The 25,395-nt window shown below is 52.6% G+C and overlaps 2 protein-coding genes across 3 annotated transcripts in view; one reads left to right on the forward strand and one right to left on the reverse strand.

Annotated features, from left to right (window-relative positions):
- LOC122365339 (general receptor for phosphoinositides 1-associated scaffold protein-like) overlaps positions 1 to 14,474 on the forward strand; it is a 32,696-nt gene extending 18,222 nt beyond the window's left edge. Inside the window, exons 2-6 of the mRNA XM_043336482.1 lie at positions 8,517 to 8,636; positions 10,751 to 10,853; positions 11,519 to 11,646; positions 12,133 to 12,232; positions 12,531 to 14,474. Of these exons, the coding sequence (XP_043192417.1) occupies positions 8,517 to 8,636; positions 10,751 to 10,853; positions 11,519 to 11,646; positions 12,133 to 12,232; positions 12,531 to 13,213 (1,134 nt within the window). The 3' untranslated portion in view covers positions 13,214 to 14,474. The remainder of the gene's footprint in view (positions 1 to 8,516; positions 8,637 to 10,750; positions 10,854 to 11,518; positions 11,647 to 12,132; positions 12,233 to 12,530) is intronic.
- A 214-nt stretch (positions 14,475 to 14,688) lies between these two features.
- The window catches only part of LOC122365332, a 45,915-nt gene continuing 35,208 nt past the window's right edge, over positions 14,689 to 25,395 (reverse strand). For both annotated transcript variants that reach the window (XM_043336468.1, XM_043336469.1), the window contains 16 exons: positions 24,827 to 25,139; positions 24,430 to 24,582; positions 24,136 to 24,226; positions 23,652 to 23,821; positions 23,282 to 23,419; positions 22,674 to 22,808; positions 22,261 to 22,425; positions 21,896 to 21,949; positions 20,913 to 21,431; positions 20,456 to 20,605; positions 19,814 to 20,178; positions 17,964 to 18,097; positions 17,483 to 17,647; positions 17,048 to 17,214; positions 15,923 to 16,063; positions 14,689 to 15,600 (listed from right to left, as the gene is read on the reverse strand). In XM_043336468.1, the coding sequence (XP_043192403.1) occupies positions 15,466 to 15,600; positions 15,923 to 16,063; positions 17,048 to 17,214; positions 17,483 to 17,647; positions 17,964 to 18,097; positions 19,814 to 20,178; positions 20,456 to 20,605; positions 20,913 to 21,431; positions 21,896 to 21,949; positions 22,261 to 22,425; positions 22,674 to 22,808; positions 23,282 to 23,419; positions 23,652 to 23,821; positions 24,136 to 24,226; positions 24,430 to 24,582; positions 24,827 to 25,139 (2,995 nt within the window). In that variant the 3' untranslated portion in view covers positions 14,689 to 15,465. The remainder of the gene's footprint in view (positions 15,601 to 15,922; positions 16,064 to 17,047; positions 17,215 to 17,482; positions 17,648 to 17,963; positions 18,098 to 19,813; positions 20,179 to 20,455; positions 20,606 to 20,912; positions 21,432 to 21,895; positions 21,950 to 22,260; positions 22,426 to 22,673; positions 22,809 to 23,281; positions 23,420 to 23,651; positions 23,822 to 24,135; positions 24,227 to 24,429; positions 24,583 to 24,826; positions 25,140 to 25,395) is intronic.

Here is a 25,395-nt window from a genome sequence, read left to right on the forward strand (position 1 = left end):
TCGGGTATTTCCGGGTTCCCCGCTGCGCCCCTCTCCCTACAGAGGACAGGAGAACCCTCCGCTGTAGCCGGTCGGTCCGGTGAGGAGCGCGCTCCAGTCTGGTGATCTTGGCACGTCGCCTGTTTGCGTTAGCGCCGTGTACACCTGCTCTTAGTCTGAACAGCGCTGCCGCCGGCCAGGTGACCGCTACCCGAACCGCTCTGTTGGCGGCTCGTCGGCCATTAGGGTGTTATTGGAGTGAAGCATGGGGTGAAGGTAGGTGCAGTGGCGCAGCCAGGGGGGGGTCAGAGGGTCAGCTGACCCCCCCGAAATTTCTGTCGGGGGCCCGCTCGAGAAAGAGAGAGAGAAAGAGAGAGAGAGAGAGAGAGAGAGAGAGGAGAGAGAGAGAGAGAGAGAGAGAGAGAGGGAGGGAGGGAGGAGAGAGGTCGCAATCTAATTGGACGACCCCGCTTCGAGAAATGCCTACTGGGACACCACGGGTGAGGGGTCGGCCTGGGGCTCCAGGTGGATGGGGCCCGGGCCCCCGGGAGAACGGGCCCGGGCCCCCTGGGTGGATGGGACCCGGGCCCCCGGGTGGATTGGGCCCGGGCCCCCGATGGATGGGGTCCGGGGCCCCCGGTGGATGGGGTCCGGGGCCCCGGTGGATGGGTCCGGGGCCCCGGTGGATGGGTCCGGGTCCCCGGGAGAACGGGCCCCGAGCCCCGGGTGGACGGGGCCTGAACCCCCGGGAGAACGGGCCCGGGCCCCCGGATGGATGGGGCCTGGGGCCCCCGGTGGATGGGCCCGGGCCCCCGGGAGAACGGGCCCGGGCCCCCAGGAGAACGCCCCCTGGCCTCCTGGGTGGATGAGGCCCGGGCCCCGGGTGGATGGGGCCCGGGACCCCGGGAGAACGGGTCCGGGCCCCTGGTGGATGGGGCCCGGGACCCCCGGTGGATGGGCCCGGGCCCCGGGAGAACGGGCCCGGGCCCCCAGGAGAACGGGCCCGCCGCCCGGGCCCCCTGGGTGGATGGGGCCCGGGCCCCGGGAGAACGGGCCCCGAGCCCTGGGTGGACGGGGCCCGGATTCCCGGGTGGATGGGGCCCGGGCCCTTGGGAGAACGGGTCCTGGTCCCCTGGGTGGATGGGGCCCGGGCCCTTGGGAGAACGGGCCCTGGCCCCCTGGGTGGATGGGGTCCGGGCCCCTGGGTGGACGGGGCCCGGACCCCCGGGTGGATGGGGCCCGGACCCCGGGTGGATGGGGCTCGGCCCCCCCTGGTGGACGGGCCCCGGAGCCCCGGGTGGATGGGGCCCGGAGCCCTGGTGGACGTGGCCCGGGCCCCCGTGTGGATAGGGCTTGGGCCCCCGTGTGGGTAGGACCCGGGCCCTCGGGTGAATGGGGCCCCCTAGGGTGACCCGCTTGCTCCGCAACGCGAACAAGGGGTATTTTCGATCGGTGGGCGTTTGGTTGGTCTTGTGTTCGTGGGTTATGTATCCATTTCGGTCTATTGCCTTTTGACGGCTAAGTATTTTGGTTTGGGGGAAAAATATCCATCGCATCGAGCATACAGTACAGTACAGTACAGTACAGTATATTTTGGTAACCAAGGACAAGAAACATCGGAGAAAATGATAGAGGTGCTCGTGTCTAGTGATAACTGATAACCATGCGTTCTACTATAGAACATGCTAAGTATATTTTATAGCATAGGTCATAGGTGTAGCAACGATCTCTTTGGTGAAGGATACCTTTCACCAAAGTTTTAGATTGGTGAAGGATCCTTCACCAATCTTGAGCAATGCGTGTGAGGGTGTTCACCAATGCTTAGAACGACTGGGTTCGACGGTTGATCTAATGTTAAAAAAAGGAATAGCAATGCCAAATGGGATGAACAAAAAGGCTAAGACGGCAGCAGGCACCCAATTATCCCGTCCTTTCAGTTATGAAGCGTTATGCACACCTTCTTCACAATTCACGCCATTTGATAAATGGGTAAAGCTGAAAACTATATTGAAGTTGGTAAACGTGTAAATGCATCTCAGTAAATGTCGTGAATATCAAAATAAATTGGATTGTTCTTACTCGTGGAAAATTTGTAGGACTTTGGCCACGAAAAAAGAGCAATGGAGCATAACTAGGCATAGGACACCCGTGTGTAGCATCTACGAGTAGGTCCCTCAATGGTCCAAAAAGCGGTCCCGTTTACATGACCGGTTTACGCCAATCGCAAAGGAGTTCGTGTTCGTAAGATAGGTTTTATGCTGGTCTCTCAAGTATCATACATCAAGGATGAAACACTTCATTTTCATTGGCTCCGGCCCTCAGGCTCAGACCATTGGGTGAGTGTGAGAGGCCCGCGTGAGACAGATGGCTGAACCCGCACCCAGATGACAATTATGTAAGCTTTCGTGACAAGACGCAAAATTCAATTTTAGGCACGTACCTACTGAAAATTTGACGTTAACTAGATGATAATGGCATGAAGTATTTGGGAAGAAAAAAAACAGGAGGGGTTGGCGAAATTGCTCCCCCCCCCCTCCACTGCGGCAAGGTCCTATACCTACTCAGAAGGTTCAGGTGACATCCTTCACCAATATTTTTGGCGCTCCTACACCCATGGCATAGGTTGACGTAGGCTACCTATTGAAAAATGGAGGCCATCGATGAATTACTATATAGAGGTTTGAAATGTTTATATTTTTAAGAATATTGTTGCTCTTCATGCAAAAGCGATGAATGGATCTTGGACAAAATTGAATGCTCTTTTCAACTATGCCATTTTCAATTGTCAAACGTACCAGTTTATGCAGCAAAACCCGTGTAATTAAGTAGGTAAGTCATGAACAAATGCCATTTTCTTCAGCGATTTGTTCCACCTTGTTTTTGATCAATTAGCTTTTCATAATTTTTCCATGAGAGGCGGTACGTTTCTCTTGACCTGACCTTCAGGTGACATTGACATCCACCCTTATGCATGGGAGCAACATCAAATCACATGTTTGAACGCTTGAAACCACGAAAGGACTGCAAACGCGCCGCTAATGCGAGCCGGCATACACCGAACCGCGATTCTGGCCAAACATGGTCTCGGAAAGTCGGCCAGCTTTGGCCTACTTTCCGACCTTTAGGTCGGAATTTGACCTTGAATTGACCTTTAGGTCATTTGGGCCAGGGTCATGAAATTACTAGGGTAGGTGTAAAATTCATAAACGCGAGGGTACTGAAAGTTGCGTCGCGATCAGCCGCTTTTTACGCGAGTTATTTGTGAAAAAAAAATTAGGGGGGTTGCATCAGGCATCAGCCCCTTCCCCCCTGTGCCGCGAGGGTTAAAAATTCTTGTGAGCGAATTCACGTAATGAAGAAGAGTAAAGGCACAATTTACTACAGCAGCCAATAGATGACTTAGAACAGGCACATGGGACTAGTTAACCCGCGCCCCACTGGGGGGGGGGGGGGCTATTTATAGCCCCCCCTCCCGTTTTTCTGCAATAACTTCCAAACCGCTTGACGTATCGACGCCAAACTTTCAGTACCTTCGGCTGCATCAATTTGACACCTTGTGTCAAACTTTGAAATTCGTACCTACCATAGGTCGGCCGGAAATGAAGTCAGAGTGACGTCATGTTCGGCCGATTTCGACGCAAAACATTGAACCACGGCAATCGCTCCCAAGAGCTCAGTTTTTAAGCTAGATCCAATTTCTTTGCATGAGAGGACTCAGAATAGACTGCGCTATCAAACTGCTATCTCGGATTTTCGAAATTTTGAAAATTTCGAAAATTTTAAATAATAATATTCAAAATTTATATTTTTACATTTTTTTTCAAAAAGTTTTTGACTTTTCGAAAAAAACGGAATATATGTGATAGAACGCATTATTATGACTACCTCTAGCAAGTTTTAGCTAAATATCTTCAAAAATGGCCAAGTTATACGCTTTATTGCAAAAAATTAACAATTATTAATTTTTCAAATCAATTTTTCAGCACGAATTGGACATCGTACGCCAATATAAATAGCACCATCGTGTTCCTGAGCTCAAACTGCATCGAATAGATACCTTTTTTGTTGAAAAATTTTAACTTCAAAATTTGACCTTTTTTGACCTGAAAGTGACCTGACCTAAGCTAAATTCGACTCAAAATGACCTCGCATGACACAGACGACATCAAATTCGAAATGTTTGGCCTAAATGGACCATAAAACATGTGTCACGTGACCGACGGATGATATAATATTTTCGTGACCTGTGATGACCTGACCTTGACCTGAAAATCAAAGTACAAGTTTGGTACCCTCAGAGTATCTAGAGCATCTGTTCACGAGTGTGTGACCAAAAATGAGCCTGATCTGACTTGTAAGACGGCGGCCAGAGCCCAAAACGTGAAGAAGCCAAAATGCTAATAATTTTTACTTTGACCTGACCTGTGACGTCATCAGTGACCTCGAGGTCAATAAAATTAGGTTTCGCTCGACAGTTTTTCCGGGGCTATCAGACGCCGTTTGAATTTTGACGATCGGCCCAGTAGTTTCGGAGTTAGGAGGGGGGGGGGCTATGAATAGCCCCCCCCCCCCCAGTAGGGCGTGTTATACGCAGACCCCAGTGGGGCGCGGGTTAAAATATTGTCCGACGGAAGCAGGCAACAGATCCGATTGCATATATGCTATGCATATTGCGGAAGGGGCACATTTCGGCCTCGAAAGATACGAATTCTTACGTCATAGAACATATTTCTGTCGTGGTCAATTTGCGCAAAAATTGAGCACCGGGTGATTACCGAGCTATTGTTCTATCCAAATGTTCTGATTCAAACTCGCTCAGGGTTATCGTGCAGGTAACGGGGGCCCGCTCAGCAGAATGTGTATGAAATATGGAGAGATTCTGAAAAATGGGTGGGGGGCCCGCACACTAGGGGGCCCGCTTTGGAGGTGATGACCCCCCCGAAATGAAATCCTGGCTGCGCCACTGGGTAGGTGTGATAACTGGGAAGATTAGAGAAAGGGGAGTGACGATGAGAGGGTATTCAAACAATTGCGTTTGCTCAGGTGGGTGCTAGGTAAATGCTAGCGAAGTCGTTGTGAGTTGGCATAACGAATCACGCCCGACGCGTTATGTTTTCCCTGCGATTAGAAATTAATGCTTTCACGGTTTGATTCAACAATACAATTGAATTGCGGCATTGCCAGCGCCATTCTTCACAATGTCTGACATTCATTATGAACGCAAAGCGTTCGTGTGATCTATTGAATCTTCGTACATTACATTACCACATCTTACCTGCTTATGAGACGCTCCCAACATTTACATTTGAACCTGCAGGGTGCAGATCGTCCATTGTGCAACTCCGACCCGGGTTTGACATTTACGCCGCCACCCTGGGCGGCCTTTCACCGTGACCCCCAGCTAACCCCCCCCCCCCTCCCCTGCTCTGACCTGACACTGCAGCCCGCCTGCACCCCTGTCACGACCGACCGGAGGGGGGGGGGGAGGGGCGTTGGCACAGCCGCTGAAAGTGCATGTTATGGCACCGGTGCGGGCGGTGACATTTGGTAACCTCTATACCTAACCTTTCCAACCCTTTTCTGTCCGGTCAGCAGCCGCCGCGCCGAGAGCAATTGGTTTTTCTCCATGGGGTGTATTGAGTGAGTGTTACTAGTGTTACTAGGGTTACTAGGGTGTTACTAGTTGAGTGTTGGCAAACTGCTGGACGGAGGACAAACTTGTGGTGGATTAGCGGCTGTATTATCAGCAGAGATGACTGTTGGGGCCGACCCAACACCGTTTGGTCTGCCCACTGCCCACTGGCGGTTGTTTGAGAAGCTGGGCAGATGCGAAAACCCCTGATCAGGAGGCGAGACATGTTCCCGGATGTCGGCTTTGGCAAGGCTGGAACATCACGTCGGATTGTGCAGTTCGCCAACATCGGTTGTATTTGTCGTGTTCCATGGACGGGTGAGCGGTTTGAAGTGATGATGATTCGTTGTGACTGTGAGCGAATCAATTCGATCGATGCAAGTGATCTGAATCGATCGTCATGACGTTTGGTGTTTTGCGAGCGTGGGATGTCGCATTGCCGCATGTTTCCAAGAATATCCGTTTATATAAGTGGAGGTATAATAGCGTTGGGATGTGAGAAGGCCTCATTATTTCACATACTTACCTTATTGAACGCATTTTCGCCTCCCGCATTATTGACTTCATAAGTCTATCCGCTCTCAATTATATAGACGAGTCTGACATAACAGCTACCACTGCCAGCTATTGGATACCTGTCGCTCCTTCTTATCGACTTTTCTCTGCTCGGGAATGTGTCATTCTCACACCTCGGCATACGGCCTTGGGGCTGCCTTCCGGCAGAAATACCCCTCCGCCCAGTGACGAAAACGGGCTATATTTAGCGGACACAGCGCAGGAGGAACCTGTAGACGCTGCTGTCTGCTGATGCCCATTATTGCGCCATTTAACGGATACGAAGAGAAGCGAAGTCATCACTCTTTTCACGCTTCGTGAATGTTGTTTGATGATTGTTTTGAGTGATTGGTTCCGTGATCTCTTTGACGCCTTTCAGACATTTTTAGTTCATTGTTTTCCATTCGTTTCGCAGCCATTCCGTGTTTATTTCCATGGTTATTTCTCGGTCATTTTCCCGAGTCCGGGTCGGCCGATGGGCCCTGAATGGGAGAGATATGGAGCGAAGGTGATCGGAGGTCAGGGCTGCTAAATTACCGGCCGGCGAGCGCCGCACCGATGGCGTTGACAGGCTATGAACGAGGGCGATACGGCCGAGGCTGACACTTATTCAGATGCCAAGTGCTGAGGTTGTACTTGTTACAACCACTTGACAGTCCAACATTTTATATTTCGCATAACTTCTTCAATTTTGTTTTTCTAGATAATCTATGACGGCTATCGAAACTGCACGTAGGGGAAAGTGGGGTAAGACGGTCAGGGTAGGTAAGACGGGCACCCCTTCTGCAGACCAAACCAATAGCGCTACGAGCGAGAAAAATTAGGACCAGAATTGCCTTTCCCACTACACACCACCATTGAAGTCTGGTGAATTTGTGTTCAGTCGATAATCTTTTATTTTGATTTCTTTAAAACACTCATTTCATTGAAAACATCCATAATGTATTGTGCAAGCTTTTGTGTGCAGCACTATACAGCTAGAAACTCGCAATCACTTGTGGTACACTCATATGCCACCAGTGTTCATTTACCGCGGATTTGCTTTGTCTGCATCAAATCGTCCACAGAAAAAAATTGTGCTGAGCTTCTGCCATTGAGTTTGGGGTAAGACGGGCAACTATGAATCCAATGGGTCTGTAATGGTGAAAATATTTTTGTTGCTGTACGAAAAAAGAAGCATAAGAATATGTTCGATTCCGATACTCACAGACATGTTAGCAATATTCCTTCGGCACAGTTTATTCTCGATTAATGAATGTGAAAAAGGGTTCTACATGGCTTCTGAACTAGGGCCTATATACGAGCATACGCCTTCTGCACAAATCTCGTATACTGCCATTTCCGAAGCACTTGAGACCAACGAGCGACTGTATCAATGCGGCTAATCTCGGGCATTTGTTGCGAGCTGTGCTGGTCGGTGAAAGAAGCTGGCCGTCTTGCCCTACCCATGTGACCGTCTTACCCCATGGGGTGGGGTAAGACGGGTTTTTGCAAGGTTTTGCAAAAATAGCTGCAGTTTATTTGTTGAATCAGGTCTAAGTCTCATCTTCTGACAAATGGAAGTAAAATGTCTAAAAAAGGTTTTCACTCAGTTTCCCGTTTCTATGATGTTTCTAACCGGCCGAAAAATGGCTCCAAAGTTAAGGTACCCGTCTTACCCCACTTTCCCCTATGCTCTTATGAGTTTACGGTATAAGATATATAAAAACTGTGTTTCCGAAACTAATATTATACAACTTTCACAATATTGATTTCTTAGCATACGGCATATCACAAAACATAAGTATTTTATCCGTGAGATTCTAACATAAACGACTCTTGCATAAACGTCCCATGACCGCCAAGCGTCTCCTCAGTCACCACCCCGCCATGACACCCCCTCCCCTCTCTGTGACAGGCGTCCCTACTGGAGCGGGTGCGGCCGGACAATCGTCACCCCGAGCCCTCAGCTCCACCGTAACCACCCCCCTCCCTCCTCTCTGTGACAGGCGTCCCTACTGGAGCGGGTGCGGCCGGACAATCGTCACCCCGAGCCCTCAGCTCCACCGTAACCACCCCCCTCCCTCCTCTCTGTGACAGGCGTCCCTACTGGAGCGGGTGCGGCCGGACAATCGTCACCCCGAGCCCTCAGCTCCACCGTAACCACCCCCCTCCCTCCTCTCTGTGACAGGCGTCCCTACTGGAGCGGGTGCGGCCGGACAATCGTCACCCCGAGCCCTCAGCTCCACCGTAACCACCCCCCTCCCTCCTCTCTGTGACAGGCGTCCCTACTGGAGCGGGTGCGGCCGGACAATCGTCACCCCGAGCCCTCAGTTCCCACCGTAACATCCCCCCCCCCTCTCTGTGACAGGCGTCGCTACTGGAGCGGGTGCGGCCGGACAAGGTGACCCTGACCCGACCCGAGGAGGACCGGCGCAGGCGCACTATTCTCATCGAGAAGGCGCACGGCTCGTTCGGCTTTACAATACAGGTGAGATTGGTGAACGGGCTCCGAGAAACTCACCCTAACATCATCACGCTGGTCAACTGCTAGCTGGGTGTTATTGCTATTATAGTCAACCTAACGCTGCCCGTAAGGTGACGTTATTATAACAATAGTCGCCGGTAAGCCCGTCGGCGCGTTTTATAAAGTTCCCAGAAGCGTTAGCAATGAGGTTGTGTCGTGTGTTTCGCACGAGCGGTTAACATTTCCGCCGTGGTTATGATCTCACGGCGGTTTTCGTGAGCGCTGGCCGTGATCTAACCCTGAACTTGCCCTGAACCCGTGCCGCTGTGGTTCGGGACGGATGTGACGTCATCAGATGGACATGATAAGTGTGACGTGATGTGACGGTAGTGACGTCATGAATTTGACGTGAGGCTAGTTCGCTGAAGTGTTGTGACGAAGGCAAGCGTAACCCTTGGAGACAGCATAGCCGTGCACAGAGACAGATGATTCGTCGAGATGGGCACACGATCACCATCTTTCCCTCAGTTGCTGATTCTGATCCTGTTCGTGTCATATCGAATACCATGCTTATTGGTTATGTACAGTAATCCGTATCTGTCCCGGGATATTGGCACTTGACGTGTCTTAGCGAATATGGCTTCCGTTTCCCGAGCACACGGACGGTTTCTTTGTCCGTCTTTCTATAGCGAGTGTCTCCCCCGGCGAATGGCCCTAGCAGCTAGGACCCTGTTGGGGGCCACGGGGCGGTCGCTGTGACTGGAATGCAGCCTCCCGGGCGGCGGGCCAAGTGGGGTGGCGTGGGGGGGGGGTCGCGAACTCCCCATCCCCGGAGTGTCACCGACTGCCGTCAGTTGGCTGGGACGAGCTACCTTGCAACCTAGTGAACTGAAGCCTTTGCTTCCGACGGTGTTACGGAGGCGGAGCATTGAACAATGAATGCTATGCTGAATAGACTCACCTGATATTACCTGGGATTAATCATAAAATGTGACGAATGCGGATGCATTTGACCCATGTTAAGATATGTAAATTTTACCCATTGTACAAATATGCATACAACATTTGTATCAATACAAATCAGCGCCCGACTATACCTCCTGCCCTGCTTGCCGTTGAAGGTCATGCCGGCATTTCCTTCATGCTGAACAATTTTCGAAGCATAAAACCCACTAATTGTTTCAGCCGTTCTAATAGCTGGATCATTGTGGTGAAAGTGTAATACGTATCCAATAATTGTTGCTCATTCACAACTTTTTATAGGTATCGTTTACTGGAAGGCTCGCCTACCTTTAATTGTTGCGCTTGAATGTAATCTCGTGGCATATCATATGTACCGGTGATAATTTTCCCCTCGCGCTTTCCTGCTCAATGTTTTTTATTCCATGACTGTTCGTGACCGGTGACGTGACTGTTCCTAATCATTGGCATACCCGGCCTGCCTGCTATATTAGCGGATGATCGGATCCGGACAGCAACATCCAAATAAGGCGACTCGAAAACTGATCCAAAGCTGAAGCGAGGAACAACGACCTTCCTCATGGAACAATGGGTGAATCGGATTCGCCGTAACTTTTTGAAATCATCTGATCGCAGACCTCTCATGATTAGCTACGGTATTCACTCACGGGAACCATATCAATTATTTAAAGGGACTATCCCACCTTTACATTAGGTTTGAGTTGAGATAGCCAAGTTTGCGGCGAGGTCCAGAAACCACTATCTATCTTGGTTGCAATCCCCGCGGCCTCGTGGTGTTGAAGAAATTCGTTCCCTTCATTTGAAAATGAGCCCTGCGCAAGGCCCAATCTCTTAACCATTAACGGTAATCTGATGACGTCATTTGCATTTTGAACGCCTGTTCAAGTGAAGTATCACTTGATTTACGAATAAGCCAATCAGAGACACTTTTGTTATTGTATGAGCCGAGTCATATTTGAGAGCAAATACCTATATTTGCTGCCAAATTTCCCCCACACTGACATGAAGTAAATCCTTCATTACGTCACAGATCCGATCTTAATGACGTCACGATGAAATCCTGACAGACTGGCCTATGTGTCCACAGAGCTACGAGATGCGGTGCCGGGCTCATTTCTAACTGATCATGACTGAACAACTGTCTAATGTGTCCACAGAGTTACGGAATCCAGTACCGGCGCGATTCGGAGGTAGAAATCATCACCTATATCGACCATGTGGAGGCCACCGGCCCGGCGGCCAAGGCCGGAATGAGGGAAGGTGAGCCTGCAGCCGCCAGAGACCCCAGCCAGCGGGCGGGGGCGGCACAGAATGACCTCATGTCGACGTGAGCTGAATGATAAGACTGCAGCCAGGTGCGTGACACGACACCTATGTCGGCCGTCGGGCTATTTATCTGCACTTTATCCTCATACGCGGCTATACGCGTCAGATATTTTACCGATTCAGTGTCGGGTTTTTATCATCGCCAGACAGACAGCTTTCATTTTGAGGCATTTCCGATTGCGGCCGGGAGAAAAACGACCTGCCTCGGTTCCGTGAAGGAGCCAATGGCGTGATCGATAATCACCGCTCGATGGGTGGATTATTTCACGGCTGATCGGCGCCCGCCAGGCCTCCGGTGAATGACAGATCCGCTCGAAACTGAATGGGCGATACACAATGGCTGCCGTTCTTATGAGTCGTTCTGGACCGCTTTTAAAAAGCTGAACTGACTGACCTTTCAGCATGAGCTCATTCAGCATTCAATCTCTCGACTCGCAATAGGAGCGAAAGAATAACAGATTTTGCAACATCATTCTGAAGGCTCCCTGTCCAACTATGTCTGTACAGTAGCTTCAGCAATATATCACTTCTCGACCTATTTGGCTTACATTCTTAACTGAGCGCAGGTCAACCATCCCTAACCATTTCTTTGTTTTCAGGCGACGTGATTTTGTCGATAAACGGCCAGGACATGGAGCAGTACGACCACCAGGAGCTGGTAGCGTTCATCAAACAGTGTCCCGACCGGCTCCGAATGGTCGTGCTGTTCGAGGACTGCGTCAGAAAGGTGGGTAACGGCCGGAGCGCAGCTGAGAGTCGGGATTCAGTGGGTCCAGCGGAGGGGAAATACTGCCTTACCGCGCAGGGCAGTTGAAAGACCGGCGTAGAAGAATCGGTAACGGTAAACGATGGAAGGCATTTTCCGCATCCGTGACCTATTTGTGGTGATGCATTGTTGTTTGCTATTTTTGCTACTCTGTGAGAATACAATGTCGCTCTGCAAATTGGAACCAAAATCGGGATGTTGTGTCGGGATTCAGCCTCCTGCTCCCACGAGAACTTCATGTTTGATCTTTGTCCTACTACTGCCTCTGACCAAAAGCACTGCGAAGGCGACTTTGGTTACTCCGTGGCCTCAGGTGTGTCCTGAGTTGAGCTACATTGAAACACCCCGAGGTGACCTCCCTACCCCCTCTGACCTCAGGTTAGCCAGTTGACCTTTGATGACCTCCAAAGTGGCCAAAGCTGACCTCCCTACCCTCTCTGACCTCAGGTGAGCCTGCATATGCGGTACATCCAGCTGCAGCGACAGCTCACCGACAGGATGTACGCCCTGGAGCAGCTCTGCGAGCAGGAGAAACACTTCATAGCCAGTGAGTGGTCGACGCGACTGTACAGTCGTTGATGTAACGAATAATTCTGGCTGGCTTATAATGCAAATCATTCGGCCTTGAGTGCGCTATCTGTGTATTTGTCACAGATACGGCCGTCGTCCTTTGGAAAAGTATGCCATACTGATTAAAGAAATTAGACATAAAGTATTGAGTCGACTGAAAAGTCACATTTTCCTCGTGTTCATCTCTCATGTCACTGAACTTCAGAATGGCATGTCCTCACCATTGCTAACCCTGCCCTTCGACCACCCTTGACCGTACCCTCCTTCTCCCACAGATCTGCGCTCGCAGGGCCGGCGGATCCCGGCGTTCTACCCCGCCCAGGCCGGGTACAGCGGCCGCCACCCCCTGCCGCAGCCGCCGCACGGCCCTCCGCCCAGCTACGCCGAGGCGATCGGGCGCCGACCGCAGCCCCAGCCTCGCTACCTGTGCTACCACCGCGCGGCGCCGGGCCGGCCGGCCGAACTGCGTTGGACCGACCCGCGCCGGCCCGAGCTGCGACATCACTACGAGCAGTGGCGCGGCCGCGGCAAGTCCTGGGACAATCTGGCCGCCGAGGCGCCGCCCGGACGCGGCGGTGGCGGCGCCGGCGGCTGCGAGCGCCGCTGGCGGCCCGACGACCGTCAGTTCCTGCTCGATGGCGGCTTCCCGGCGCTGCACCGGGCGCGGGCCAAGGCGGCTAAATCGGCAGAGAGTCTGCTGGCACCGGGGTCGGAGTTTGACACGAGCTGCTTCAGCTGTGACTGTCTGCGCACCTTCCCCGGTGACCCGGCGCGGCGGGCGTTCAGTAAACCCAAATCCGTGGAGAACCTGCTGCTGGCTGCACGCGGTGGTTCCGACTCTCTACGGCGGGAGAAGGGTAAGGAGAAGCGCCGCTCGAGTCTGAAACTGGGCAGGAAGGGCTCGAGGTCGGCTCTCGTATCGTCAGATGATACCAGTGAGAGATCTGAGCGGCCCTGACAGCGAGAGTCGGACGCAGGGGAAGCTGGAGGCTGCTGAGGGACGAGCTGGGGAGACTGATAAGGTCGGTGGGGTGGCTGAAATCTCGGATGCAATGGAGGAAGGTGAGCGACACACAGAAGAGTCTTTCTGTAGCTGACTGCGGATTCGAAACTCCTGGGATTGTTGGTAATCTTTGAGTTCATGTCACGTCGGTGACCTTTTGGAGGGTTTGAGAGGACGGAAATGCTGGCGAAATCGCACGTTTCCAATAACGGAAGCTGTGTGGCGTGCTGGATTTCAGGGCGGTAGTCCATGCTTCCAAACGGCGTACATAATGCCATGCGTCTTCGATGAAGTCATTGTGCCCTCATCGAGCAGCTGCTAGCTAGGCGAAATGGCCATATTGGCCGCGTTTTACCGACCAATGTCTTCGCTGTCCCCAACCCCTCGATGCAGATTTTGCCCATGTGGTGTCGCTAACGGTACGATTTGTAGCAGTGGGTACAAGTGTACCTTCTTGATATACAATTCAGTCTGCGTCGTCGACCGCCGCTACCGTCGCGGCATGCCAAAGTTACTGCTCCGAACCTTTAAATCTCAATGTCGTTCCCATATCTACGGCGTCGTGCGTTGTAAGGAGTGTGCGACTTGGTTTTATTGTCTTATTTCAGCGAGTGAGTGATGAGTCTGTTGGCATAGGCGACATACACCTGCCATAAAGGGGTCATGTGTTCCACGAAATGTATGTGACGAGATGCAAGTGAGAGCTAGTCAGGTCATGTATAAAGCTATCTGAACGGCTGGGAGGGTACAATGTGTGTACTGCCGAGCTCTATAGGGCCGGAACGGTGAGCCAATCGAACAAACCCTGTGGTCGCGCGATGTCAGTCGCTGGACAGCGCTGATTGCCGTCAGCGGAGTCTGCTGCGTGCTGATGACTGCTGATGCTGAGATGCTGATCCATTGAGAGATGGGAATGTATAGTACCCGCCATGGTAAGAAAATGAAAATGGATTGGAGCGAGGGTGGGTCCGAATCAAAGCGGGTTTTCCTCCGTGAAACCGTTTCCAGTGTCAAACCAGTCCAGCCCCTACTGTCGGGGTGGATATCTGGTCCGAAGTGTCTCCCCGCCCTTCGCCGGTGTATGTGCGTGGGTGCGACGTTGGGATGGTTGGTGTCTGTACAGGAATGTTCCCGAGGAGCTTTATATAACCTATGTTATTTATTGTATCGTGTAGTGCTGATGATGCTAAACAATAAACCATCATTGATATCGGAATGAGAGCGTTTCAGGTGGGCGCACGGTGTGGTGGGCTAGTGGCAAAGGCCGTCGTATGTTCAACGACAGAAGTAGAACTTCAGTTTCATGAGCTCAACTCCAGTTCCACTGGAGATCTTCCATTTAATGCGTTAAGATAACGACCAGCCCTGCGGCCCTGCCAGAGCCATCGGTCAAGTGTAACCATATTTGCTCGACGATATAAATACTAGAGTAAAAGAGAGCTGTTTATTTCTTTCCATAAAACACCAAACGTTGAGTTACCTCCGCCGAGGGCACGGCAGCCCGGCAGACATAAAACTTCACACAAGCAAACTACGCTCTCAGCACACTTAACAAATGTAACAAAGCAGCAAGAGCTACATAAAATTGGCACATGTGAAAATATAAGGCACCACTGATTCATCAAGGCCGATCCAGGGCGTCGCTTCATCTTTGCAGGCTCGTCAAATCGCCAGCTGCGGCGCGGACGGACACAACTCAAACATCTCGCGCGACCGGGGCCGTCCAAAGCCCGGCTCCAGCCGTATCGCACTACAAACACACAGACAAAGAGCCCAGACTGAGTCCAGCATGTTATACCGGCTAGCGCGAAGACTAGACCGGGCCAGCCGACTGTCTGGGGAGCGGCGGTGGGCAGTCACGTCCTGCCCTCCGCCGCCCTTCACTCACGAGAATGAACACGTCGCTCCGCATTACACGGCACTCCGGAGCACACACAGACACTCACGGGAGGGGAATGTGATTCGAAAGTTGATCCCACGAGGACGGAAAGGACGGCACAGAGTATAAATTACGCTCACGGCCGGCGCACGCGGGTTCATATCACATCAGAGAACGCTGCGCCACACATTTGGACAGTCGTAATCACTCAGCTACCGTTAACGGAATGTTTGAAGTCGGCCACCTGTTGTGAACCAAACGCACACTTCGATCACTACAAATACAGCTTTGTTGCTTGCGCATCGACACATTTAGCTTAACAATACGATCACTTCTTCTTAACCGCCTTCTCTACCAGCTTCTCCGCCTTCTTTTGTAGCTTATCCTTCTCCTTCTTCTCCTTCTCAGCCTGTTTCTTATCTCGCGCGATCTGCGATTTCAGCTCCTTCAGTTTCCTCTTAACCTGCGCCAAAAGACCACCATCAGAGCGTGAACTACCAGTCCATTCCATTTATCACAAGCCCAGGCAATAGTCGTAACGGGTACAATGGTCATATAACTGTCATCCACTATACCAGGCAATAACCCAAGACGTAACACAAACGTTCCAAGAACATAAAACGGTCAAAGTTCACTATAATTCCTTGCAAAGGACCCAATAAAGCGAGCATCTCCAAAGACCGTAACCGTCCATACTAGAAGGAAACATACGAGCCGTTTCGACCGATCACCAACAGCGCCATTCCTGTATAAACCATATGACCTATTTGGTGACTTTGACCCACCTTGACCTTGTCGTCGCCTTCGAGGCCGAGCTGTTTGAACTGCTTGGAGTCGAGGGTGAGCAGGTGGGCGCCGGTAATGTTTTGTTCCATGAATGTGGTGATGTGCTGCTCCAGACCGAGCGCCAGCAGCCACTGGCCCACCTGGAGGGGGGGGGGGCGGGCAGAGGGGGAGGTCAGAGCGGGTCAGATGGGGAGAGTAGAGGTCAGAACGAGGTCATGTGAAGAGCAGAGGGTCAGAGTGCGGATCAGAGATGAAGAAGCAGAGATGAAGAGACGCAGATCAGACAACAAACGGATAACATGACGGATCAACGCCGTGTAACACTGATAAACTCAGGTCAGACGGTCCAGAAAAGGGGTCCAAAGGGGGTCACTTTGGAGTCAGACCGAGCACCTGAGCGCATTTGATGCCCTGCAACTTCCAGCTCAACCAAGGACACACCACAAAATGAATGCAGCAATGGCAGCCGATTCTCCGAACGTCAGTCCATGGATTGTTCTGCCGCTGGCTTACCGTATCTCATCTGCTCTGCAATTATTCCACAGCACGCAACGGCGCTGTCCAATTATTCCAAACACGAACGTCCGCTATTGTCCGAGCATCGACACCAGAAAATATCAGTATTGGCCTCGCCACGGCTGGCAAGTAGCGTCAGAGTGAACTGGTGGATGAGTCTCAAACTATTAACTCGGCGACTGCATCCGTTTCAGGCGTGCCTGAACCCACATGAGCGTCTTGAGACCGGAGCAGCTGATTGGATAGGCTATGAATAGCACCACACTCTCGGTAAACGGTCCAACCTGAGGTAGACAGCTTTGTTGAGATTCCAAGCTACGGCCCAAACTAATGGCGATGGTATCACACCAAGCACGGATTCTTATGTGGATACCGCTTGAAACGCTGGAACAAGCCCGAGCCCGGATCCCGTTTGAACAAGAGCTGCTAAAAAGCGCCGGGACTGAATTAAGGACAAGGCCAAAAAGGAAAAGCTGACAATGGGTTTTAAAGCACAAGGCAACACGTAACAGTACCTTATTGTCAATACTACTACATTTATCAACCAAGGAAATAACTACCCAGAGTGAGGTATTGCACCTCCCTCCTGCCACGACTGGATCCCTCACCTGTTCCTTGGTCCAGTCGTGTACGGGCCCTCCCTGCCAGATATGTGATCCGCTGCGCTTCTCAGCGGTGAGACCGGACGGAGCGGCGACCGCCGAGACTCCGGCGGATGGGGAGAACGCCGCCGCGTGCAGGTGGGACGAGGACGGCCGCGGCGGCGACGCCTCCTCTGTCGGGGAAGAAAGAGAGAGTCAGAGCGGGTAGAACACCTTTGAAGTTGCAGAGTTGCATGGAAACGCTCAAGTATACTATAGTTTACATAACCGCATCGAATGCTGGTTAAAAGAACGGGTGCACTCAAGGCCCTAAAAACATAGCCTAAGCATGGGTGGACTAAACGAAACAAACTTATCCTATTGACACATTTACCGACAGTGATATGCGAGCCATTGTATTCCCACCGAATATCCACAGCTCACCTGAGCCCCGTCCCTCACCTCTGTTATCGTTGGGCGGCAGGTTGGTGTCGAGTGGCCTCTTGCTGAGCAGGACCACGCCGCCGGCGTCGGGCTGCTTTCGGGAGCCGGCGTCTCTGGCGGCCGGCCGGGACGGCGGCAGCTCTCCGGGAGGGTACTGCTGACCCTGCCACACCGAGGACGCGCCTGGGGGTGTGGGGTGGTTAGTGTTAGAGTGGTAGAGCGAGGGCGACGGGAAGACTGTTGAGGGGTGGAAGAGACGCCCTAAGATTAACAGACAGAACAGAGCTATACGAGAAAGGGATGAGATAGAGATAAAAGACCGGCATAGGGGCACACCAAAGACACAACACGGTGTTTCGTTAGAAACATCCAGCAAGGACTAAGCCCCACATGAAGCAGATATATGGTTTCCCTCCCCAGCCAGTCATGATGCGGCCTACGGTCCCGGCCTCTCCCCGTAAACCGTCTCAATACTCGTACAATCCAATAGGTCCCTCACCTGGTTTACTGGGTGAGTACTGTCCCGAGGTCCTGGAGTCGTGCACCACGTTCCTCAGTTCATCCATCAGCCCTCGGGGCATCTTCGGGTCACCGCCTGAAGGACTGCCCGCCTGGGGGTCCGACAAGTCCTCCCTGGGAGATGGGGAGAGGGGGTCAGATAGGTGGACGGGTGAAAGGAGATTGATAAGAAGATCAGCTAAGAAGGCCAAGGCGGGCAAGTTTTAAGTTGGCTCAGTGATTTGAAATAGCATCGATCCGAATCGATCGATACCTAATATAACCAGTATAACGCCTTTTGGGGCGACTAACGGAGCGAGCGAGAGGGTGGGCCTTGCACGTGCGAAATTGCGAGGGGGTACCTCCAACTAACTTGTGCACGGCACCCTACTAACCGGTCTCTAGCGACGTGCCAAATTTGGGCACAATCGGCCCAGCCGTTCTCGAGATCTGGAAGCGGCACCCTGCACGTGCGCACGTGCAAAATGGGTCCCAACTGACTTGTGCACGGCACCCTACTAACCGGTCCCTAACTGTGTACCAAATTTGAGCGCAATCGGTCGAGCCGTTCTCGAGATCTGGAAACGACCCCTGCACGTGCGCACGCGCAGCAGCACCCCAACTCTGGCACATGGATATGTAGTGCCTAGTGGGTGCCTACCTACATGCCAACTTTCAGCGCAATCGGCCAAGTAGTTACCGAGATATTGCAACAATTACAAAACGGACACCTCTTCGTTTTGCACGTGGCACGTGCATAAGGGGTCACCCACATGCATCAGGAATAGTCCAATACTTGGTAGAAGGAATGAAGCTACCCTACAAAAATTACCGCGTGTAAATCGGTCAAGTGGTTGCTGAGATATAAGCCTCGCAAAAGCGTGACCACGGCCGGCCGGCCGGCCGGCCGCTCATACTCAGAAATTTCCGTTAATCTAAGGAAAGACTCCGCTCGCTTCGCTCGCTCCGTAACTACCAGTATAACGCCTTTTGGGGCGACTAACGGAGCGAGCGAGAGGGTGAGCCTTGCACGTGCGAAATTGCGAGGGGGTACCTCCAACTGAGTTGTGCACGGCACCCTACTAACCGGTCTCTAGCGATGTGCCAAATTTGAGCACAATCGGCCCAGCCGTTCTCGAGATCTGGAAGCGGCACCCTGCACGTGCGCACGTGCAAAATGGGTCCCAACTGACTTTTGCACGGCTCCCTACTAACCGGTCTCTCACCATGTACCAAATTTGAGCGCCATCGGTCCAGCCGTTCTCGAGATCTGGAATCGACCCTTGCACGTGCGCACGTGCAGCAGCACCCCAACTCTGGCACATGGATATGCATTGCCTAGTGGGTGCCTACCTACATGCCAACTTTCAGCGCAATCGGCCAAGTAGTTACCGAGATATTGCAACAATTACAAAAGTGACACCTCTTCGTTTTGCACGTGGCACGTGCATAAGGGGTCACCCACATGCATCGGGAATAGTCCAATACTTGGTAGAAGGAATGAAGCTACCCTACAAAAATTACCGCATGTAAATCGGTCAAGTGGTTGCTGAGATATAAGCCTCGCAAAAGCGTGACCACGGCCGGCCGGCCGGCCGCTCATACTCAGAAATTTCCGTTAATCTAAGGAAAGACTACGCTCGCTTCGCTCGCTCCGTAATAAATAAATCGATACCGAATAGCTGTTGGGAGGGTTGGGGGGGATAGCTGCTATAGTACAATTTAATCCGCATGAAGGGTGAAACGCAACCTATAATCGTCTTGAACCTCCTCTAGCTCTAAATGAGCTTACTGAGCAGTGTCAATCCATCCCCACCTTCCCTCCTCTCCCCGGCGATGCCCCGCTCTCACCTCAGTCCACCGGGCGGCACGGGCGGTCCGGCGGCGCGCGGACTCGGCAGCGGCGCCGGAGGCTCCCGGTACGGGATCTCGGGCCGGCCGCCACCGCGCGGCGGGCTCAGGGACTCGAGCTGCGCCGGCCCGCCGTGGGGCGGCGCTGGCATCGGCGCCCGGCCGGCCGGCCGCGGCGGCGACTGCTGGCTGGCGGAGGGAGGGATGGGAATGCCGAGCGGCTGGAGGCCCGAGTCGCGCCGGCCGGCCGGCGGCAGCTGCGGCACCGGGCCCTGGTGCTGGTGACGGAGCGAGCTGCGAGGCGTGGCGTTCACCAGGATGTCCGGGTACTCGACACCCTGGCCCGACTCGTTGAAACTCTGCTCCTGGGGAGAGGGAGTGGGGCGAATCAGACCGAGTACAAAATCTGACGAAGAGAATCACTTCTGTAGCGCAAACATGTACATTGTGCACTACGCATGAAAAGTAAAGTAGCCAGTAGGGTAAGTACAAAACAAGGACAAGTGTACCGATTTATGCCGCTCGGCAGCGTCAAATGCTTGGCTTGGCGCTACGGTCGCACAATGAGTCGAGTTCCTGGCATCAATGCATCATTCATGCCTACCGCTGCAGCCCTAGCCAGGCCCAGTTTTCCGTACTGACCATGCTGCCGCTGCTGCTGTTGCTGGTGTTGCGCTTCAGGTTGGGCGGGTGTCGCTGCGACAGGCCCCCCTTGCTGGCCAGCTGCGCTCTGCTCCGGCTGGCAGAGGTGTCCAGCAGCTCGTGGGGTGGCACGGCACGGTCCAGCTCCTCCTGTCGGGTGGCAGAGGTGAGGGGTGGTCAGCACAGCGTGCAGACTGGTGATGGGTGCACCGGTGCATGGATTTTGTCGCCGATGGTAATTAAATAATAATATAGATGCCGTAAGTGAGTGTTTTACTGCGATAACGTAAATGTTTAGCTCCGAGTAAAACAATGGATCCCAAGTATTCAGGATGCGATGTTAATAAAAAATCCCTTCAACGACTCAGTATTTAGCAAATCAAACAATCAAGGTGCCCTTGAAAGACTGCTGGCTGCCCCATTATCTACCCACCACCACACCACCCCTGCCACTGACCCTGGTGTCTGGCCGGCGCTGTCTGTGCCCGGCCGGCGGCGGCGGGCCCGTCTCCCCGTCAGACAGCTCAGAGGTGTCCAGCCGCTCCAGCGGGGCGCTGGGCGGCGACGGACGGCGCACGGCCGGTGGCCAGCGTCCGGGCGGCGCGGCCGGCAGCTGCACCGGCAGCCCGGCGTCCCGCTGCGTGTCGGCCAGCTGCCGCTCCAGCAGCTGCAGCCGGTCGTGCAGCTGCTGCACGGCCTGCTCGTACTCCCGCTCCCTGCCCATCTGGCGCTCCTCCCGCTGCAGCAGGCCCTGCTCTCTCCGCTGCAGTTCCCCGATCAGCCGTTTGGCCGTCTGATACTTGCGCTCCAGCTGCTCGGTAGCCTGCCGCTGCGCCAGCAGAGAGTTGTGGTGGTTGGCGGCCTCCAGGCGAGCCGCCTCCAGGCCCTGCTCGTACGGAGCCAGACGCTCCAGCGCCTCACTGAGCTGGCGCCGCTCCTCCTGGGAGCTGGACAGAGACGACTCCAGCTCCACGATCTAGGGGGAGGTCCGGTCAGGTCAGTTAACTGAGCGAGAGACTATTACAGCTCCACGATCTGACGGGAGGGGTCGGGTCAGGTCAGAAAAATGAGCAGAAGAGGACTCATGCTCCCCAATCTGAGCGGAGGGCTAGGTAGGGCACGTCAGAGACGACCGACATAGGTGTCGGCCACAGGGAAACATTCGGCATTTTAGCGGGTTATCAAGTCACTTGAACAGGACATTCAAATGCTTAAAAAAAGAACAAGGTGATGTCATTGATGCCAGTAGCATCTTTCATTCCAATCTCATGGAAGTAAACATTGTCATGAAACAACGATAGTATCTTCCAGAAGTCAAGTCAACACGCGGACAACAGTCCTTTTACGTCATCCACCGGAATTTTAATAAGGCGGGCACTGGGCACAACAGAACATGGTAATCCTCACATGACATCACGAGGCACGTCGGCGCGAACTCACCCGCATTTTTAACTTCGCGATTTCACCTTCGTAGTAATGCTGCTTCTCCAGAGCCTGAAAACAAACCACGTAAGTAAAAATGGAGCTGATGCCATTTAACACACCTGTAGCGGTATCAAACTCATAAAACAAGCGATAAATATGTGCAATAAGTGTAAATTTAGCAAATTGCTTCGTCTTTAACAAACATGAGCATTGAGCAAGATCTGCAACCGTTATTTGTAGCGTCGTGGCAGCATGCTTCGTAGCAGAATGAATAATTTCTTGCAGTCTCTCCTGCAATCAAGCATCAATAATTATCTTTCCACCTCGATTCCACTGGCAGCTAGAGTTTAACAGCTGGAGTTCAGTCCCCCACTGCGCACCTGCTGCAGTTTGGCCTGGAGCTCGACCTCCGTCGGACTCGGTTCGGCCGACTCCACCGGAGCGGAAGGCGGCGCTGAGGTCACCTCTGTGACCTCTGTGACCTCTGTGGTGACCTCAGTGACCTCTGTCTCGGCCACCAGCGAACCGTCACGGTTGGTAGCCTCCTGAAGAACGGCAGGTGCTTGGTCAGACAAATATTCGCATTGTCCGAGAAAAATCACATGCTTAGACTGAAAGGTTAGACGGAAAAGTTATCATCTGAAAAGTTGTTTAGTACCTTGTTCTTCACGCTGTCATCACTTCTGTCAAAGCTTGCAAGAAGAAACCTTTCCCACAAGGAAAACATAGCACATTACCTGATAGAACTGTGGACATCCGTGGGATACCACTAACCAGGTGGGATGTACGTTACCTGATAGGACGGCGGGTGTCCGTGGGTGATCTGCTCCAGCAGACGCTGCTGCTGGTCGTAGTCCCTCTGCAGAGCCTTGTGCCGCTCCTCCCGGTCCTTGTCAGCGCGCAGCGACTGGCGGATCAGCTGGGCCACCTGGTGGGGGTCAGAGGTCAGGTCAAAAGTCAGAGTAGAGGTCACAGCGACTGACGGATCAGCTGGGCCACCTGATGGAGGTCACAGGTCAGAGCAGAGGTCAGAGCAGAGGTCAGGTCAGAGGTCAAAGGTCACAGAGACTGGCGGATCAGGTGGATCACCTGGTGGGGGTCACAGGTCAGGTCAAAGGTCAAAGGTCACAGGGACTGACGGATCAGATGGACCACCTGGTGGAGGTTAGAGGTCAATTCAGAGGTCATAAGATTTTCTTACCTCTCAAATGCAAATACGCTATGTCGTCGTGCACCTATAGTTATTTGACGTTTGAAATAAAGGTAGCACCAAACACAGAGAAAAAGCCACGTTACAATGGTTTAAACCAAACTCGATAGTTAGCACACGATAATTATATATCATGAACAAATTATACGTCACCCATCGCGTCACGCCTCAGACCCCTCCCACGCCCTCACCTCGCTGTTTTCCGGGTCCTTCTCGCGTCCTATCATGAACTTGACGTGTCCGGCGGCGTTCCTAAGCACGGAGGCGGCGTACGCCTGGGTGACGCCCACCAAAGACTTGCCGTCCACCTCAATAATCTGATCGTTGACCTGAAGCGTAGAAAGGCACGGGGTCAATCAATGGTTGCGTCGTATTAGAGACTGGTATGGAGGAACTGTGTAAGGCTAAATTCGTGATGCAAATTGGGCCCGTAGGTGTATTTGGGGATGATAAAATTTACAAGCCTATAATGGCTTTTACGGTATTCAACTACCGATTAAACGAAACTGTTACAACTGCAATGCATTGAAATGTCATTCCATGAACCACCCCCAGACCCACCTGGATCCTGCCATCCTTGTGCGCCGCGCCGGCCTCGGTGATGGTCTTCACAAAGATGCCGAGCTTCTCCAGCCCGGCGTCGGCGCCCACCCCCATGCCGATGATACTCAGACCGAGTCCCTCCGGTCCCTTGTCGAACTCCACCTCGAACACGTTCATCTTCTCCACACCTGTACGGGGCAAAAGAAACGACACGTGAGATAGGACGGTGCCTGCTCGAACGGAAACGAGTCTGAATGGACGACAGCTGTAAAACCCGAAACCGGAGAAACGGAGGGAAGGTCATGCTTTTTAGACGTGATCGACGTGAAAAAATAACTGGTATTTGATGTCTTCATATAGGATTGAATTACTGAAGTGTCGAGACCTATAAAGATTATCGACACCAGATGCGGACGTGACGCTGTGGTGCATTAATTTGTGTGTGATATCTGCTATGGAGAATATGATGGTAGCGTCAGAGCAGATTTTGGTTCCTACTTACGTTTCTCGAGCTCGTACTCTGCCGAGGCGGCCACCGGGTCGACATCTTCGTTCCTGCGGTCGTACTCGCTGGACGTAAACGTACTGTAGATCTGTGGACAGACGAAGACGAACCGCACGTATTACAGGAGTTACCCGAAAAGACCTGGCAGGACTAACAAACCAGATAAAACAACCAATAAACCAGGAAACCACACATATGAATATGGCCAACATAAAGTAGACATAACCACAATAGCTGACGCTCACAGCTGACGTTTCTCTACCCGTTCGTCACTCGTCCTTTCCAACTCACCCTGACCGGGTCTCGGCTGAAGAACACCTTGGAGGGCGGCTTGAACACCTTGGTGGGCACCAGCTCCGGTTCGGGCTCCTCCCCGGAGAGGGGCAGACCCTCCTCCCAGTAGTGGCCGTCCTCCAGGAAATGCACGCCGTCCTTCACCAGCACCTGTGAGGGAGAGAATGGAGTGGTTATGTGTCCGGGTACTCGTCAAGTACTTCAATACAATATAAACAGTCCGAACGGTATATATGTCATCTAGGTACGGTATTATCTTGCGAAAGCTCTAAAAATCCTGGCAAGATGTGCAAATTAATTCATGGAAATGACTTTAAATAAACTAGTTCGGCGAACAGCACTAAAATAAGAAAAAAAATCTGACACAATATCCACTAAATGATTATCCACAAACCTCCTCGAAATAGACGACTCTGGGTGACTCATCATCATAGACAATTTCCAGCGTCAGCTCTTCGGTGACCAGCCGTTCCTGTCGCTGGCTGCCGGTGATGACGTCAGCTGGCGGTGATTGGTCGCACTCGGCCGGCGAGTGCTGCTCGGCCTCCCATTGGTCAGAGCCTAGCAGCCGCTCACGCGATTGGTCGTCAGTGTCAATGGCTGATGCTGATTGGCCATTGAGGTGGATTCTGTTCTCCAATTGGTTGGCTGCCGCCAGGAGCCTTTCTGCCTCCTGAGCTTGGGACTCGGAGAGGAGCTCCTTGGATCTAAAAATTGAAAAGAGAACATTAGTGACAGTCACATCATACGAGTGAGAGGAGACTGCAACTGTAGAACAAGAGTAAAGCAATCACTTATTAATGCAATGGAAATAATCCGGGCTGCCAAAAATGTTGAGGTTACTGATCCAAACTCGACAACAGAACAGATATGATTAAAAGGCTGTTACAAACCTATACCTACATGACAGACTTGCAACAATAAATCTTACTGCTTTCAGAGGAAGAAGGAATAGAAAAAAAT

Source organism: Amphibalanus amphitrite, unplaced genomic scaffold, assembly GCF_019059575.1.
Source record: "Amphibalanus amphitrite isolate SeventyFive unplaced genomic scaffold, NRLGWU_Aamphi_draft 000732F_arrow, whole genome shotgun sequence".
Taxonomy (NCBI): domain Eukaryota; kingdom Metazoa; phylum Arthropoda; class Thecostraca; order Balanomorpha; family Balanidae; genus Amphibalanus; species Amphibalanus amphitrite.